Raw genomic sequence first — 18,136 nt, 5'->3', positions numbered from 1 at the left:
ACCACATAGTAATCATAGGCCTTCACAGCAAAGAGACCCTTTTCTAAGGAAGCATTCCAAAGTAAAACAGACTTGAGTAAGGAAACTTGTAAAAGTGATGCTCTGATCCTATTATGCCTGCATGTTTACCAGCACATTTGGGATGGAATTTGAGTTTAAATATATGTCAACAACTAGAATGTTATAGAAAAGTATAATACTTATGGATATGGAGTTGGGAATCAGGACTCCCGAACAGGATAGTAAATAGTTTTCTAATGATAGTGACTAGATATGTGTACAAAGAGGCTAAAGATGATCAGTTGCACAACAAGATCATTTGTTGGTCCCACAAGAAAGGCTTATAGCATGTATGATTTGGTTTTATCCTCCATGTTGTTGGTAATTTTGGTGAAAATATTGAATGAATTAAAAAAAAACAAAAACAGCCACCACTAGAGGAGTACCTATAAACTTTACCTAAGAAAATGCAAAAAATATTGTAGACATGTGCTATATCTTTGTAAAATAAATAATTAATTAAAAATGGATTTATCTGATATTGTGAGCCCAAGAATCTACTTAAATATTTTCGTTTGCTATGTTTTCTTTGTAGCCACTTTGATGAAACAAATTTTATTATACATTTTTTTTAAATTTCATGCTTACTTACATTTCACTATTTTCAAATTCAGCTCTGATACCACATTTCATAATGCCCCTTTTCTTTCAAAATAGTCCTTCTCTTACTCCCATGTCATCTTTTGTGTAGGGAGTCTTCAGTAGCTATAGCTTCAACTATGAACATATAGCAACTGAAAACACCAGCAAATGAACTCATAAAAAGCCAGTTTTCAAATTAAACCTTAACTATGTTCTATATATTATGCCAAAACATAGGTTTAAGTCAAAAACATAAATCATGAATTATCATCCTACAAGAATTTTCCTAGCCAGGCAGTGGTGAAGCATGCCTGTAATCCCAGCACTCTGGGAGGCAGAGGCAGGCAGATTTCTGAGTTCAAGGCCAGCCTGGTCTACACAGTGAGTTCCAGGACAGCCAGGGCTATACAGAGAAACCCTGTCTCGATAAATGCAAAAAGAAAATTTTCCTTATATTCAAGGTAACTCAAATCTAAGAAATAAACTTGTTTCATAAACTTATGATTATCATCTATAAAGTTGACTGAATACAGATTATATAATACTGCAATATACATAAGACTACCAGAGTATACAAACATTTGTAGAAAAGTCTGGTCAATACTACAAATTTTTCTTTTTTAGAATATTATTCTAAAAAAGCTAGAAGAGAACTAACATTTTTTTATTGAAAAAGTAACTACTTTAATGAGAAAAATAATCGAGTGAATCCGTTTCTAAGAGTACAAATGAAAATAAAAATATACTGTCACTTGGAAAATCTAAACATGGACAAATATGCTCTATAATAAAACTTAGAATTAGAATAGACTTAGGCAATTCCCTGTAGAAAAGTAGTGTCTCCCTTTAGGAAAAAAAAAGAAGAGGATGAAACACAAAATTTACTGGATCAATGATAAAGATCATTGAGTAATAATGCTTCTCATATAAACTTGAACCCCTGACATCTATAACCAGACCCTGAGTTGGAAGTCAAAATAGATCTTGAAACCTGACTTTTGATCACCATGAGAATACTGTGACGTATATAACCTGCACTCACAAACAATAAATAAAATTACATGAAAAAAATCTAGCATTATGAAATATCAGACCTTCACATTTATTGTGATACAAGCTTCAGCACAGATTATGTAAAAAACAAAATTCAGACATTTATGAGAAACATGTATCCCTAATTTGTAGAATAGAAAAGGTAGATAATCTAATTAAAATGAATAAACACACACACACACAAACATACATCACACGCACACACACACACACACACACACACTTTTTACTGGCAAGTCATAATGAAAAGAATGTCTTTATACCACAGTAAAATTTCTTATAGCAAAAGCATCCTGAACAGTAGTACTTGAACAATGAGACTTCCATGATATGACTATTTCCTATTTATTGCTAAATTCTAATACATTAATATATTTTGAAGGAAAGAGTCTAAGTTTTTCAGGGATTCTGTTTGGATTTAAGGCTCCATCCATCAGATGGCAGCCATGCTTCAAGCTGCTTGAATAATCAAGAAACTAAAACTAGATTAACTATGGGTCTATAGGAAAGTAAAATACTACTGTTCTACTAAAAGATTTCCTCTAGTGATATACTACAATTTCCATAGATTTGTGTTTAAACCAAATATTATCAAAGATTATTCCTCCTGTAGTACATGGAAATTCATAACCCATATTTAAATACTCTTCACAGTGAGACTTTATAGTTTCAGTTAGTCTTTAAATTGGATGTCTTTAATAAAAAAAAAAAAATCCAACACTTGGAGCTCGGGAGCTATGCAGAAATGGAGCCAGTGTATAAGAGCTGGGTAAGACAGATGACAATGATACAAATGAAGTAGTGTTTTCCAGAAACAACAAGACTAATGCACATATGAGATCACACACACTATTGCAGACTGTATGGTGCCTGCACAGATTTAAACCAGATGGGGTCCTAGTAATGAGAGGGGGAATTATATACAGATTTTCATGCCTAACCCAAAAGTTTTCTCCAATAGACAATTGCTTGGAAAGCAAAATTTCAGTTTTCAATGAAGTCAAAGTATATATCAAGAACACTCAACGGTAGTTGTATGTCAGGCACTAGATGGCCAGTCCAAAATAAACTCAGTGGTATGTTTCTGACTTTTTCCACTTATTTCTTTGGTCTTTTATCTTTCTGTTTTTGCTTATATATATAATTTTATTCTTGCATGAATTTGATGAATGTGTGTTTCTCTCTCTCTCTCTCTCTCTCTCTCTCTCTCTCTCTCTCTCTGTGTGTGTGTGTGTGTGTGTGTGTGTGTGTGTATGTGTTTGAAAACTAATACATGGAATATGATGAAGGGGGTGTGAAAAATCTGGGAGATGATGGTTTGTAGAAACTATGATGACAGTGTACTTTATTGAAAAATAAATTTATTTATTAATGTATCCAATTTATGTGACAATCACTGTCTGACCCTTCCCACAGTCCATTTATCCATGATTTCTCCCATTTTTTCTGAGATGGTGGGGCTACCCTCAGGATTTCCCCACCCTGGCACACCAAATCTATGTAGTACAAGGTGCTTCTTTTCCCAGACAAGACAGCTGAATTAAGGGAATGAATTCCACAGACAGGCAACAGCTTTAGGGATCTGTATATGTCTCTCTCTCTCTCTCTCTCTCTCTCTCTCTCTCTCTCTCTCTCTCTCTCTCTCTCTATATATATATATATATATATATATATATATATATCTGTGTGTGTGTGTGTGTGTGTGTTCAACATTTGTTGTTATTTCCATGTATATTTTCAGGGCTACTGGTATTGTAAAACCAATTGATGAGATTTTCTATAGAGAAGACTTTCTCTCCCACTCTCAGTATTCCTTAGTTGCCTGTCATTGCTTGTGTAGTGTTGAGGCTTTCTGGATTTTTTTCCCATCTACTTTCGCATATCTACTGTTCCTGTCCTTGTTCACCTCATTTTTAAACTGTCAAGCTGATGATATTTTATGGGTCTAACTTCTGACCCATAAAATACAATCTTACCACAAACTACCTTATCCTCTTACTCCTAGATTCTTTCTGCCCTACCATCTGCAATATCTCCTGATCCTAAAATCCAGAGTGTTGCTTTGTAAACTGACCCATTGGGACAAAACTCATAACTCTTTATTTTATTTAGATGTGACTTCCTGTAATAGATTCCAACTTTTTCAAATTAACTTTATTTTGATAATGAGTAAGTACTACATTTATCTGTAAGTATAAACATAAATTTGACTGAAAGTATTCAACATTTTCTGCCATTAAAAATGTAAATTTAAATAATATAAAAAAATTGTCTTTCTCTACTCATTATGAATAATAAACAGAAAAAAATCTAGTAAACTCTGGAAAGGGTATTGGTAATTTGAAATTTATAATGATATAGCATTATAAATTTTTCTTTCTTAATAAAAAAGTTTACATTTTTTGATTATGTGTTTTCCTTTCCTAACACCTGACAGATCTTCTGACATCCCCACTCAACTTTTTCTTTCTCTCAAAAAAAGAAAGAAAAGAAAAAGCCAATATGAATAAAAATGCTAAGACAAATGAAATGAACCACTCCCCCACCATACACATACACAAAAGAATATTGAATTCATTTATATTAGCTATCTTATCCCAGATATTTGCCCAGTGATACAACATGGGAGAAAATTGATTCTACCATTACCATACACTATCAATTGCAAATATTGTATTGGTTAGGTATAGAATTACCTGTCTACTACTTGCTGTCAGTGCTTGGCTGCCATCAGGCCAGACCCTATGAAGATATTGTGCATCCTACCATGGTCTCTTCAAGTTCATTACTATTCAAATAAAAGTTTTTATATTTGTAAGACTCTTATGATATATTCTTTACAACTCTTCATATCCGTAAGCCATGAAAGAAACAAAGGGTTTGAGTTTTTAAACAAAAAGGTGAACACCTTTGAACAAAGGGTGTTCAAATGTCTCTCAGTCACTGCAGGCATTTAAGACTACTTTTTCAAATATCCTTCAGTCACCACATGTTGTCCAGTTATGGATTTCTATGCTAATTCCTATCTACTATATGAAGCATTATTCTATAACAAACTATAATTATAAGTCATTTTCCATACAGTTGCATGGTAGACCAGGAATAGGATAGTGTGATAATGTGTGAATTGTAAAAAATGATTAAAGAATAAATAAAAAGAAGTCATTTTATTGCTATGTTCCTTTAGCACAATAATATTAGATTTTCCCACTAGGACAAGGACCTATCTGTCCTAGGTTCTTGCATATGTAAGCACTGTAAGGTGTGGAGTTTCTTTTGGATTGAACATTACATCCAATTGATATGTTATTGGTTACTCCCATAACATTTGTTATTCTATTATACCAGCATATCTCATACTCAGGTCATAACTGTAGGTCAAGTCATTTTGCAGGACATTTGTTTACACTATAAGGACAAAAATGTGTATTTACTGAAAGAAAAAAAACCTGTTTCTGGTTGTGGTGTGGCTTATCCCTACCATACATCTTTAATCCAAAAGTGTTCTGTTCATTTTAAACAGAATTAATTAAAGTCAAATATAGACACATGCGTAGGTCAAGAGGCAGAGCATGCTACTAGGCAGGGAGTGAACATAGGATAAAGACACGGAGATTAAGAGGAATGCAGGAGTACAGATATAGTTATGTCCAGGAGGTAGGGCAGAGGAACATTCATTTTGAATTTCTTTTTTGAGAAAGAAGAGAGGAGAGCTTCCTTTTGGGAGATCAGATGAGTAGAAAGAGCAGCTGGATGATTTCTCGGCATCTATAAATTAACAAAATTTCATCTACACCCGCATCTGACTTCTTATTTTTTATTGCTAGTATTGAACATTTTAGATTTTCTCAAAAACAACAAAAGGTTTTGGATATAGGTGATTATCATTCTCCTCTAGTAACATACAGAATAACTTAAAGAAATATGAATGGTAGTAAGTATAAATGAAGTTTTTGATTTAGCAACTCTATTTTTTTGTTCAGTAACATCATTAAGTATTAAGCATTTAGACCTTGCTATCAGGTTTGAGAAAGCAACCTTAAAAATAGCCTATGATGTTTTGGAATCAAGAAGTTTAGGAGAAGAGAAATTGTAGTATGTTGCCTGGAGATCATTCTTATGATGTTTTGGTGAAGATTATGGTTACTTTTGCACATTTTGAGGGTACTATTACTGAGGTGAAGGTGAAGAAATTCAGATTGAGGAATGAGGCCTCAAAAAGACTTAGCATATACTATGCCCTATGGTTCATTCTTATGAAGAGAGTTTTCATCAAGTGTAGCAAACTGTGGATGGAAAAATACAAAATTCATTTTTCAATATTTAAAAGGGGCACGAGGTAGTAAAATGTATCTAAATCCTCTATTTAAGGATATTAAATTAAATTAAGGGACTTCGGAGCAAGATTTCACCCCTGAAAGCTTATTGTTTATATATTTGCAATTAAGCAAGAGATAAGTGTTTAATGTTAGCTGCTATTATGACTTGGTTATTATTTTCATTTAAACATAAGGAGATATTATGTGTCAGAATGACAAAGGATGGATTGTTGTAATAGTTGTCAACTTGATTAAATCTAGAATGAACTGTAATCCAGAACTCATAAAAGTCTTGTTAAAAGGTACAGATAGGCTTAGGTAAAGGCATAGTGATACACAACTTTAATACCAGCATTCAGGAGACAGTGGAAAAATGGAGACCTGTGAGTTCGAGGTCAGTTTACAGAGGAAGTTCTAGAATAGCCAAGTCTGGTCAGTGAAGGAAGAAACAGAAAAAGAGGGACATGTTCCAGCCATGGAAAGCAGCAGAACTCATCAGGTTTATCCACATGACTCTAGCCATCACAGACCATCCCTTGTCAATCTGACAAGCCTCACCTTCAAAAGCAGTACCACTTGGATAATTCTTACAATCAGAATATCCAACTCCAGCATGAGGTATAGCTTTTGTTGAAACACAGGTGTTGTTGAAACAATTGATGCTGGATGTCTTGAGCAAAGAAATTTGGGTGTTTAAGAAGAGACTGACATCACTGAGGTGAAATCATAAGTGTTTTCTGAGAGCACAAAGAAGCTTTGTTTCAGCCAAAACTGTACAACATGCTAAAGCTGGACTTGGTAATATATACTATTTTGAAGGTGAGGCTTGTCATTATGAGAGCCCAAGTAAGACCATTGAGGAAGATACAGACTCCTTTGCAGTTGATAGTTCTCGATTGTAGGAGTCATAAAAAGAAACTAAAGCCTGGCATACTGAAGAGAGAGTCTATCAGAGGCTTCTAAATGAAGCCTAGTTTCAGCAGAAAACCTTCACATATTATAGGTGCCGGTACCATGAAATGACCACCCAGAACATCAGCAGCACTGGAGTGGGTTCAAAATAAGCACAGAATACTACAGAGGGCAGAGCTTGAGAAGGAATACAAGCCCTTTGGAAGATACCAGAAGATCATGTGTGGATTCTAGACACTGGAACAAGAAACTATGAAGTTAAAATTGCCTCTGAGACCACAACATATTGTAGATTCCAGAGCCACAGGATACCTGCAGAGGAAAACTGGTAACCAATCCAAAAGAAGGAAGTTTCTTGCAGTCAACAGAGATTAAAGGAGTTGGAGATCTGAAGACTGCTTTGCTATCAGACCTGAAACTGCAGTTTCCCAGCTTTGTTATGTAACCTAGAACACCAGACCAAGTTACCTACAATGGTCTGGGCCCTTCAGCCATTAGTGTTAAAGTAAGACAATCCCATACAGGCCTGCAATCTGATATGATAGAGGCAGTTCCTTAATAAAGGTTCCCTTCTTTCAGATCATTCTAGTTTGCATCAAGTTGACATAACTCTGCCCAGCACAGTGATATAGTTGGATTTTGGGGTAGAAAGATCCTTAGCTTCTTGTAGAATTTTCATACTGATTAACATAATGACTTTACCAGATTCCATAACTCTATTCTGATTTAAATTGCTTTTTCTAATTTCAGATATCAGATCATATTTTACCCCATCGTTATCTCTTTGTTGCTCCCCACCCTGATGATGGCAGTGGTTCTCTTTTAATTTCCTGGATGTTTTATTTTCATTTTCAGTTATTTCAGTATATATGCTCACATCTAAAAATTTGTAACTAGTAGCCTCTGATTAGATAGAACATTCACTGTTTTTCTTTCTGAGCCTGAGTCACATCACTGAACATAGTATCATATGTTCATTTTATCTTAAATGGTCTTGATTTCTTTATCCTTTACAGTTAAATTTCATTCGGTGGTGGTTTGAACAGAATTGGCCATCACAAATTCATTTATATAAATGTTTGGCTCATAGGGATTAAATATCTTTGAAATTCTGACTGGGGTTAGATGAAGTCTCAAAGTTGCTCTTATTTATGTTTCCCAAATTGTTGAATATCATATACTATTTTAAGATATTTATTAATCATTTTTATTTTTCTTTTGGAAACAATTTATTTATTTCCCTTCATAAATTTTTGAAGATTTCATATTTTTTCTTTTTTGGTTTTCTTTTAGTTCTTTATATATTCTAGTGATTAATATTCTGTCAGATGTTTATCTGGCAAGAATTTTTTCCAGTTCTTCAGACTTCCTTTTTCCTTTGGTGTTTTTCTTTTGTTGTGCATGAGCTTTCTGCTTTTATAAAGTCACATTTGTAAGTTGTTGGGCTTTGTTCTTGAACAAAAATAGTCCTATTCATAAAAACCTATTCTATACTTCCAGCATGTAGGGCATAGCCTATGTTATCTTCTAGCATTTTCAGTATTTTGGGTTTCACATGTACATGTCTCTGATCCATTTGATGTTAGATTTGTCGCGATGATAAAAAAAAAAAAGCAGTCAAGTTTCACCTTTTTAAATGTGGATACACAGATTTCTCAGCACCATTTGATTTAGATTCTCTTTTCTGAAGCTTATGCTATTGTCTTCTTTGCCAAATGCTAAGTAGTTTATGTTATGCATGCTCACAATTGGGTATTCAGTTTTGTTCCATTCTCGAGATATCTGTTTTTCTGTCAAAAACCTGTGGTTATTATTACTGTTATATATAATGTATCTTAAAATCTAGACTGATAATTTCTAAAGTTTTAGGCGTAAGATTATTTTGATTATTCTGGGACTTTGTGGTTCCGTCAGACCTTCATAATATTCTTCCTATTTCTGTGATTAACCAAATGGGATTTTGATTGAAATTGCATTAAATATGTAAATAAATTTTGATACATGCCCTGAATTATTTTATGGAAACTTACCACAAGCTAGAGTCACATTTAAGTAGAGTTTCAGAACTGAGAATCTTCCTCCATAAGATCCATCTTTAGGACAATTATTAATGTTGACTGAATTAGGAGAATGGAGCTCATTGTGGGTGGTGTTATGCCTAGGCTGGTGGTCACACGTTCCATAAGAAAGTAGGCTGAGTAAACAACAAGGAGCAGGTCAATAAGTAATGTGCCTCCAGGCTGGCCTCGAACTCAGAAAGCTGCCTGCCTCTGCGTCCCAAGTGCTGGGATTAAAGGTGTGTGCCACCACCAAAGAGGGCAAAACCAGAACAGGGAAGTGGGTTTATGTGACTTTCGGGGAGTGGGGGGGCAGAAAAGGGGAAATCATTTGAAATGTAAATAAAAGAAATATTGAATAAAAAAAACAAAAAAAAACAAAAACAAACAAAAAACAAACAAAAAAAAGTTATGTGCCTCCACAGCCTTTCCATCTGCTCCTACATCCAGGTTCCCGCCCTGTTTGCATTCATATGCTAGCTTTCTTCCATTATGGAACACAATGTTGAAGGGTAAGCCAAATAAACCCTTTCCTCACCACCTTACTTTTGGTGCTGATATTTCATAAAACCTATGGGAACACTAAATAAGACAATAGAACTACACATTTTCACAATATTTATTATACTCTTCCATGAACTTGTGTGTGTGTTTTTTTTTCTAGTGTGTTTCTCTATCTCTTGCTAAAGAAGGTTGGAGATTTAATAGTAAAGTTCCTGCCCTTCAGTACTCAGTTTTATTTGTAGGCATTTTACTTTCTTTGAGGCCATTGTAAATAACTGTGAGTTTTGGATCTCTTTTTCTGTATGTTTTATCACTCAAAAATTAACTTTCAGAAAACCAATAACTCAAGGAAAAAGGAGTGCATACCTAAACAGAGAATTTACTCCAGAAGAATCTCAAATGGCTGAGAGGCACTTAAAAAATGTTCAAAGTTTTTTGTCATTAGAGAAATTCAAGTAAAAATGACACTGATATTTCACCTCACAGCAATTATTATGGATAATTTTAAAACATGATGGCAAGGATGTTGAAAAAAAGGAATACTCCTCCATATATGGTGGAACTGCAAAACGGTAAAACTACTCTGGAAATCAATCTTGTGGATCCTCAGAAAATAGGAAATAGATCTTCCTGAAGAGACAAGTATACTACTCCTGGGCATATACCCAAAATATGCTCTAACATGTCACAAGGATGCATAGTCCTCTATGAAAAAAGCACCCTTATTCTTAATAGACAAAAGTTGAAAACAACCCATATGTCCCTCAGTGAAAGAATTGATACAGAAAATGTGGTTCATTTACAAATGGAATACGATTTAGCTATATAAAATGAAGATCTTTCATATTTTTGTTGTGAGCTTAGCCTTTAAGAGATGAGCCATCTCTCCAGCCCAAATGAAATAGAATTGAAGACCCAGAAATTAGGTCACATACCTATCGTCATTTGATCTTTTACAAAGGAACTAAAATCATCCAGTAGAAAAAAAGATGGCCTTTTTAGCAAATGGTGCTGGTTCAACTGGAGGCTAGCATGCAGAAGAATGCAAATCAATCCATCCTTATCTTTTTGTATTAAGCTCAGCTCCAAATGGATCAAGGAATTCTACATAAAACCAGATACACTGAAATTAATAGAAAAGAAACTGAGGAAAAGCCTTGAGCACATGGGCACAGGGGAAATTTTCATGAACAGAAAACTAATGACTTATACTCTAAGATCAAAAATTGACAAATGGGACCTTATATAATTACCATGTTTCTGTAAGGCAAAGGACACTGTCAATAGGACAAAAGGGCAACCAACAAATTGGGAAAAGGTCTTTAACAGCCTTACATCTGACAGAGGGCTAATATCCAATATATACAAAGAACTGAAGAAGTTAGACTCCAGAGAGTCAAATAACCCAATTAAAAATGGGATACAGAGCTAAACAAAGAAATTTCAACTGAGAAATATTGAATGGCTGAGAAGCAACTAAAGAAATTTTCAACATCCTTAGTCATCAGGGAAATGCAAATCAAAACCACTCTGAAATTTCACCTCACACCAGTCAAAATGGCTAAGATCAAAAACTCAGGAGACAGCAGGTACTGGTGAGGATGTAGAGAAAGAGGAGCACTGCTCCATTGCTGGTGGGATTTCAAGTTACTCCTTCCACTCTGGCAATCAGTTTGGTCATTCCTCAGAAAACTGGGGATGATAATACCAGAGGACACTGTTAATACCATTCCTTGGCATATACTCAGAGGTTTCTCCAGCATGCTCCACTATTTTCTTAGCAGCTCTAATAGCCAGAAGGTGGAAATAACTCAGATGTTCCTCACCTGAGAATTGGATAAAAAAATGTGGTATGTTTATACAATAAAATACTATTCAGCTATTAAAAACAATGAATTCACGAAATTCATAGGCAAATGGATGGAACTGGAAGATATCATCCTACGTGAGTTAAACCAATCACAAAAGAACACATATGGTATACACTCACTGTTAAGTCAATATTTGTTCAGAAGCTTGGAATACCCAACACACAATTCACATATCAAATGATGCCCAAGAAGGATTAACAAAGTATGGATACTCTGGTCCTTCTTAGAAGAGGGAACACAATATCCAAAGATGGAGATAGGGAGACAAAGTGTGGTGCAGAGACTGAGGGAAAGATGATCCAGAGACTACCCCACCTAGTGATCCATCCCATATACAGTTACAAAACCTAGACACTATTGTGGATGCCCTCAAGTATGTGTTGATTGGAGCCAGATATAGCTGTCATCTGGCAATCTCTGTTAGTCCATGACAAATACAGAGGGAACACTCTCAGCCAGTCATTGAACTGAGCACAGGGTAACCAATGGGGGAGCTAGAGAAAGGAACCAAGGAGCAGAAGGGTTTTGCAGTGCCATAGGTGGAACGATGATATGAGCCACCCAGTACCCCCAGAGATCCCAGGGACAAGAATATCAGCAAGATAGTACACATTCTGTTACCCATGGCTCCAGATGCTTAGGCAGCAGAGGATGGCCTTGTTGGATATCAAAGGGAGGAGAGTCCCTTAGTCCTGCAAATGCTCGATGCAGCAGTGAGGGGTAATACTAGGACAGGGAAGCAGGAAGGGGTTGATTGAAGAATAGGGGGAGGGGAGATGGCTTAAGGGTCTTTCAGGGTCGGGTGGGGGGGTCAGGAAAGAGTAAATCATTTGAAATGTAAATAAAATATATCTAATTAAAAATAAAATGAAGACATCATGAATTTTTCAGTCAAAACAATGGAACTAGAGATTATCCTTCAGAGTGAGGTCACTGAGACCCATAATGACATACATGGTATGTATTCACTATTACATACTTGCTACACAACATAGTCCTAAGGAAGCCAAACAGGAAGGAAAGCACAATGGATAAAGCCTGAAACTCACTTAGACGAGGGAGTATAATAGTCATAAAATGGCATATTGTGAGCAAGAACTGGCTGGGATAGAGGATAGGTAGTGTATGGGGAGAGTTTCAGAATCTGATGTGGAGAGAGTCAGGAAAGAGTGCCAGATGGCCATGGGAATGAATGAAAATCTGCAGCTGATGGGAATCCAGAGGTTGGGGGCATCTGCAGGATATGATAGAGACATGAAATAAGGGAGATGCCCAAAAATCAACGGGGGATAACTCAGCTGTGTCACACAGAATTGGAGAAATAAAACTTGAATAAGCCACCTCCTCTACCGAGACAGGAACTCTAGTGATGCTATAGGGACACCAACCCACCCACAAAACTTCTGATCCAAATCTTGTCATTTTGACTATTTGTGTAGGCACAGGGGATAGAACAGAGACTGAGGGAAAAGACAACATGTAAAAAGTCCAAGTTGAGACCCATCCTATGGGCAAGGGTCGGTTGTTGACACTATTGATACTCTGTCATGTTTGTAAATAGGAGTCTAGCATGATTGTCCTCCAAGAAGCTCCTCCTAACAACTGACTCAAATGGATACAGATACCCATAGAAATACAGTATATGGAGACTGGGGATTCTTATGTAAGATTTGGGAGAAAGATTGCAGGCTGACGGGGATAGGTACTCCACAAGAAGACCAACACTGATGCTTGGGGCTCTCAGAGACTGAACTACCAACTAAAGATGACCCAGAAGGAAGTACATGAACTTTTCCTATCAAAAAGACCCGGAGGGACAAAGATGGAGAAAGGACTGAAGAAGGACAGTCCAATGACATGATCAAGTTGAGATCTATCTCATGGAAGGATACCAAGGACTGGCACTATTACTGATGTTGCAGTACGCTTACAGACAGGATCCTGGTACTTCTCTCCCCTGAAAATCACTACGAGGAGCTGATTGAGATAGAAGCAGAAACTTACACCCAACCATTAAACTGAAGCTGTGTAGAATTCTACCATGGTAGAATTACGGGTAGCTAAGGGGGAAAGCAACACCATAGGTAGACCAGCAGTCACAACTAACCAAGATCCCATGGAAACTGAGCCATCAACCAGGAGCATACACAGGCCAGCCCATTGCTCCTGGCACAAATACAGCAGACATTTTCCTGGTGTGGCCTCAGTGAAAGAAGATGTCCCTAATCCTTGAGAACTTTGTGGTCCCAGAGAAGAGTGAGGCCTGATGGTATGGGGTAGCACCATCATGAATTCAAGTGGTAGGAGTAATGGAATTAGGAACTATGGGAGGGAAGACAAAAAGTGGGGCAATGACAAGAATGTAAATAAATAAAATAATAAAATATTGAAAAATTAAAAAGCACATACTTAAAAATAGGAATACTTGCCTTTGGACACATTGCAGATGTTGCTGCTGTATCATATGTGTCAGTGTCAGAAAATATAGAGGTTATGTCTATGCTTAATGTTCTGTTATTAAATAACATAGAGGGCCTGAGATAGCCAGCTGACCAGTGCCAGGCAGATCCAGATGGGCTTCTAGGACTGGAAGAAATAAAGAAACTCAATGAACTCCTCCTGGGACCATACTCCCCAGATAAATATAAGCTGAATACAGAAGCCATTCACAAGGGGACATTCTGCTGTCTAGACAAAAAGCTAACCTTAGAGAATCACCAGACTAGTACCATAGATCCAGTACAGGGAGCTAGCCTGAGATGAATACTTGTCTGGCAGCTCAGTCCTGAAGAGCTAGACCAGGCTTGAGATAATACCTGCCTGACACCATAGTATGCAAGCTATGCACAGCACTCCTAAAACCACCCCTTAGACAACCTCAGAAAGTCAGAGACTCCAGGTACCATTAAGAGGAGCAAGTAAGTGGTGGAGAAAAGGAAGACAGAGAGAAGCAGAAGGATGTGGGCAGAATGAAGAAAGACAGAACTGAAAACTTTGTAGTAATGTAGTAAGGAGCTGCCTGATTTAAGTAGCCAGTGATGCTACCTTAGACTTGGTCTGTGCTGCCACAAGAATTCTGGTATGTCCTATGACCTTGTAGCAGCAAGATTCTATTACCAGCAAAGGGCCAGTGAATGCCTCTGGTCTGTGTTGCTTCCTGCTGACATGCTGATGTTTAATGACTGTATAGAACTGGCACCATCTGGGCATGTGAGCAGATCAGAAGCCAATACTAGACAACATCATTACTGGGAGCAAGAGTAATTTCTCTTTTTGTGGATGTTAGTATAGGAGAACTAGTCCTTTCTCTCATCTTCCTGTGGTGATGTTGACAAGGGAGACATAACTTTTGCACCTTATCACCTTTGGTAGGTGAGAGATCAAGACCTGTTGTCATGAGAGCAGGAAAGCTGGCCCAGTCTTTACAAGCTGTAGCACTTGGGAGAGTAGAACCAGTACCTTGCCTAGACAGCTCAGTAGAAATTACCCTGAATGTGGTGTTTGTGCTTGAGCTAGCCTGAGGGCATAAATGTGGGGAATCCAGTCTTGTCTCTTGTGGGTTATGAGGTAACATTATTCCTCTCCCTGCAATTTTGCCCTCAACACTGGAAGTAGGCAGGAGAGTTGCCCCTGATAAGGTCATGACAACATGAAAGCTGTCTTTGCATCTCACATGCTACAACACTTAAGAAAGCAAACCCTGATGGTGTACATGTGGTAAACCATTTGAGTTTGTGAGAATGAAAGAGTTGTCCCTGCTTCTTTCCTTCCTTGCATCTGTATGGGCAAGTAAGAGCAACCCTCCACAACCCTTTCCCCTTGCCGCCTAAAACAGGCAGAAGAGCTGGTCCTGGTTTTATAGCCACAATAGGACTTGTCCTGAACCCTCAATGCTGCATAAATCAGGGAGATGATGATATACCTTGTTTGTGAAGTACTACAGAGCTGGCCTTCAATGTGGAAGTTATATGTGAATTTGAACTCAAGGGCATTTGCTTCAGACAAGGGAGAGACATCTTCCTCTATTCCTTTATCCTTCACTGTCTATGACAGATGGAAGAGCTAGTCCTGGGGTCATCAGTGAAAACTGTCCATGTCCCTCACTGGGTGCAACATGAGGAGCAGGCCCTTAACCTCAACTGGACAGCAGGATAGTGGTGGCCCTGTTTGCAGGGGTTGCTTGATAGCCAGCCCATGGATTGTGAGTATCAGATCCAGTGTAGTAATCCCAGGAACAGATCCAGGGCTTTAAATTGGCTTACTCAAACACCTATCCCATTGATGAAATGTTGAAATATATGAAGGGGGCAGAGCTATAGAACCAAAACAACAGGATTTCCAAGACACAGGAAAAAAGCCTGATATGCAAGTGGAATCCCAGCGAATTCAAGTATTGACACAGGAGCAAAAACTAGATGCCTTATACCACATTATGACTCATTGCAATAAAACATTTTCAAGCTAAGAATTATGAACAAAAGGGAACACTGTGGGGCACAATGTGACACACTACAACTTTTTTACTCTCTTTGGGAGATTGCATGTGGGAGGGGGGCAGCGATGAAGAAAGGGAAAGAAATACTGGGATTGGGATCCATGATGTGAAATTCATAAAGAACCAATAAAATTTTTTTAACAAAGTAATCAATTCTTTCAATTCAAATTACTGTATACAAATTATTTTCTTTGTAACTTAAGAGCAACAAAGGAATTCATTAAGAAATGGTATTCATATTTTGAAAATAAGTTCAATAATTCATATAATCAGAAACAATGATGTGAACTTTGACTTGGGGATTGGTTAGGGAACTGACAAGGCTGATTTCTCCCTTTCAGTAGACATGGGCATTAAGGATTTGCACACTTGGGATTATGATGGTGCTCTCATGTTTGCATAATTAAAATCCTTGAATACTGAGCCCCAGGGATACATAAAACTATAGAAATATCTCTGTGAATCCTTTAGGGTTATTATACCAGCCTTAAAACTATATCCAAGCTTTCTACTACAAATGGTCCTTCTCAAGGAAAAGTCAGTTGACCCTGCAGTGTTTTATGGCTTTCACAAGAACACATTTTTGATAAACATTCAGGTAAGATGTTTATCATTACTCCACTTGAATCTAAGGAGACAACTAAAATCCCTTGGGAAATATAGGGGATAGTAGCTGGATATTATCAGTAGAGTTTCATCTTGGTTATTAGTGAGAAGTCTATAAAATAGCTACAGTAAATCATCTATAAAGAATATAAAGCTCCTTACCAATCTCTCTTTTCAAACTGACACATGTTTATATACATCTGAACTGATCGTTTACAGCCTTCATTTGACTAATCTCAATAACACCAATATACTGTCAAACAAAATAGGTTTTTCTTATAGACCATGATGTTTGCTATTACATCTTGCAAATTGTGCTTTCATTGTTGTTCATACATTGAGGAGGGATTTCATTAAAGGATTAATTTATGGAAATTTGCTAAGGTATTATCAGAGTATATATGGATTAATACAAGAAATGCATTTACTAATAACTATGAAGTTTAGAATTCAAAGAGGAAGGTTACAAAGTTAATGGTCAAAACATCTTACCCTTGCAATTAACCTTTACTTTCAGTGTACTCAGCAACATGGGAGCTGTCAACAAAACAATTATATCAGAATTCATTCTTCTGGGACTTAGTGATGATCCAACACTGCAGCCTTTCATCTTTACCCTGTTCCTGTCCATATATCTGATCACCACCTTAGGAAACTTGCTAATCATCCTAGCTGTTAGCTCTGACTCCCAATTACACACACCTATGTATTTTTTTCTTTCTAACTTGTCCTTTAATGACATCTGCTTAATCAATACAACAATACCAAAGATGTTGGTGAATATTCAAAAGGAGGATCACACCATCACATACCCAGGATGCCTCTCTCAGGTCTACCTCATCTTGAATTTTGCTGGTATAGAAAACTGTATCCTGGCAGTGATGGCCTATGACCGCTATGTTGCTATCTGTCACCCTCTGAAGTATACTGTTATCATGAATCAATATTTATGTGTGATCCTTCTGCTCTTCTCTCTGTTGCTTAGTGTTGCACATGCTTTGTTCCACACTTTGATGGTGTTGTTGCTATCTTTCTGCACAGAAATTGAAATCCCCCACTTCTTCTGTGAGCTGGCTCAGATCATCAGACTTGCCTGTTCTGATAATTTTATCAACTATCTGCTAGTATATACAGTGTCTGTTCTATTTTTTGGTGTTCCTGTTTTGGGGATCATTTTGTCTTATATTCACATTGTATCCTCAGTTTTAAAAATGTCATCATTGGGAGGAAAGTATAAAGCTTTTTCAACATGTGGGTCTCATTTATCAGTTGTATCCCTGTTCTATGGCACAGGTTTTGGGGTACACATAAGCTCTGCATTTACTGACTCTCCAAGGAAGACTGTAGTTGCTTCTGTCATGTACACTGTGGTCACCCAGATGCTGAACCCCTTCATTTATAGCCTAAGAAACAAAGAGATGAAGAAAGCCTTCAGAAAAATCACTAGTAGGATACATTTTTTTAAATAATAAATTACTTATATTTCAGTTTTTGGATAAGAAAATATATCATAAGACTTTGTGAATAAACATGTTTAGCTCTGATGCTTTTCTAAAGAAAATTCATCTATTACATTTCTCAGAAGGAGACCTTTAAACTGCAGTTGTAATTTTAACAAAAACAGTGTGTATAAAATCTGGGAAGTACATGAGGGGTAGATATTATCTTTCATCAAAA

General features: G+C 36.8%; 1 protein-coding gene and 1 pseudogene across 1 annotated transcript; both read left to right on the top strand.

Annotated features, from left to right (window-relative positions):
- Positions 1-13,782: 13,782 nt before the first annotated feature.
- On the top strand, positions 13,783-13,901 carry LOC127690420 (uncharacterized; annotated as a pseudogene).
- A 3,085-nt stretch (positions 13,902-16,986) lies between these two features.
- On the top strand, positions 16,987-17,928 carry LOC127689825 (putative gustatory receptor clone PTE38). The gene has a single exon (XM_052189400.1). The coding sequence runs from the start codon at positions 16,990-16,992 to the stop codon at positions 17,926-17,928; it is 939 nt and encodes a 312-aa protein (XP_052045360.1). The 5' UTR covers positions 16,987-16,989.
- Positions 17,929-18,136: the final 208 nt, after the last annotated feature.

Source organism: Apodemus sylvaticus, chromosome 7 (assembly GCF_947179515.1).
Source record: "Apodemus sylvaticus chromosome 7, mApoSyl1.1, whole genome shotgun sequence".
In the NCBI taxonomy this organism is placed as follows: domain Eukaryota; kingdom Metazoa; phylum Chordata; class Mammalia; order Rodentia; family Muridae; genus Apodemus; species Apodemus sylvaticus.
The sequence above is the reverse complement of the archived record's forward strand: the minus strand, read 5'-3'. Positions and strand labels throughout refer to the sequence as shown.

What these genes read in the sequence shown, in the direction of transcription:
- LOC127689825 (XM_052189400.1), top strand. Translation starts at nt 16,990, where the DNA reads ATGGGAGCTGTCAACAAAACAATTATATCAGAATTCATTCTTCTGGGA.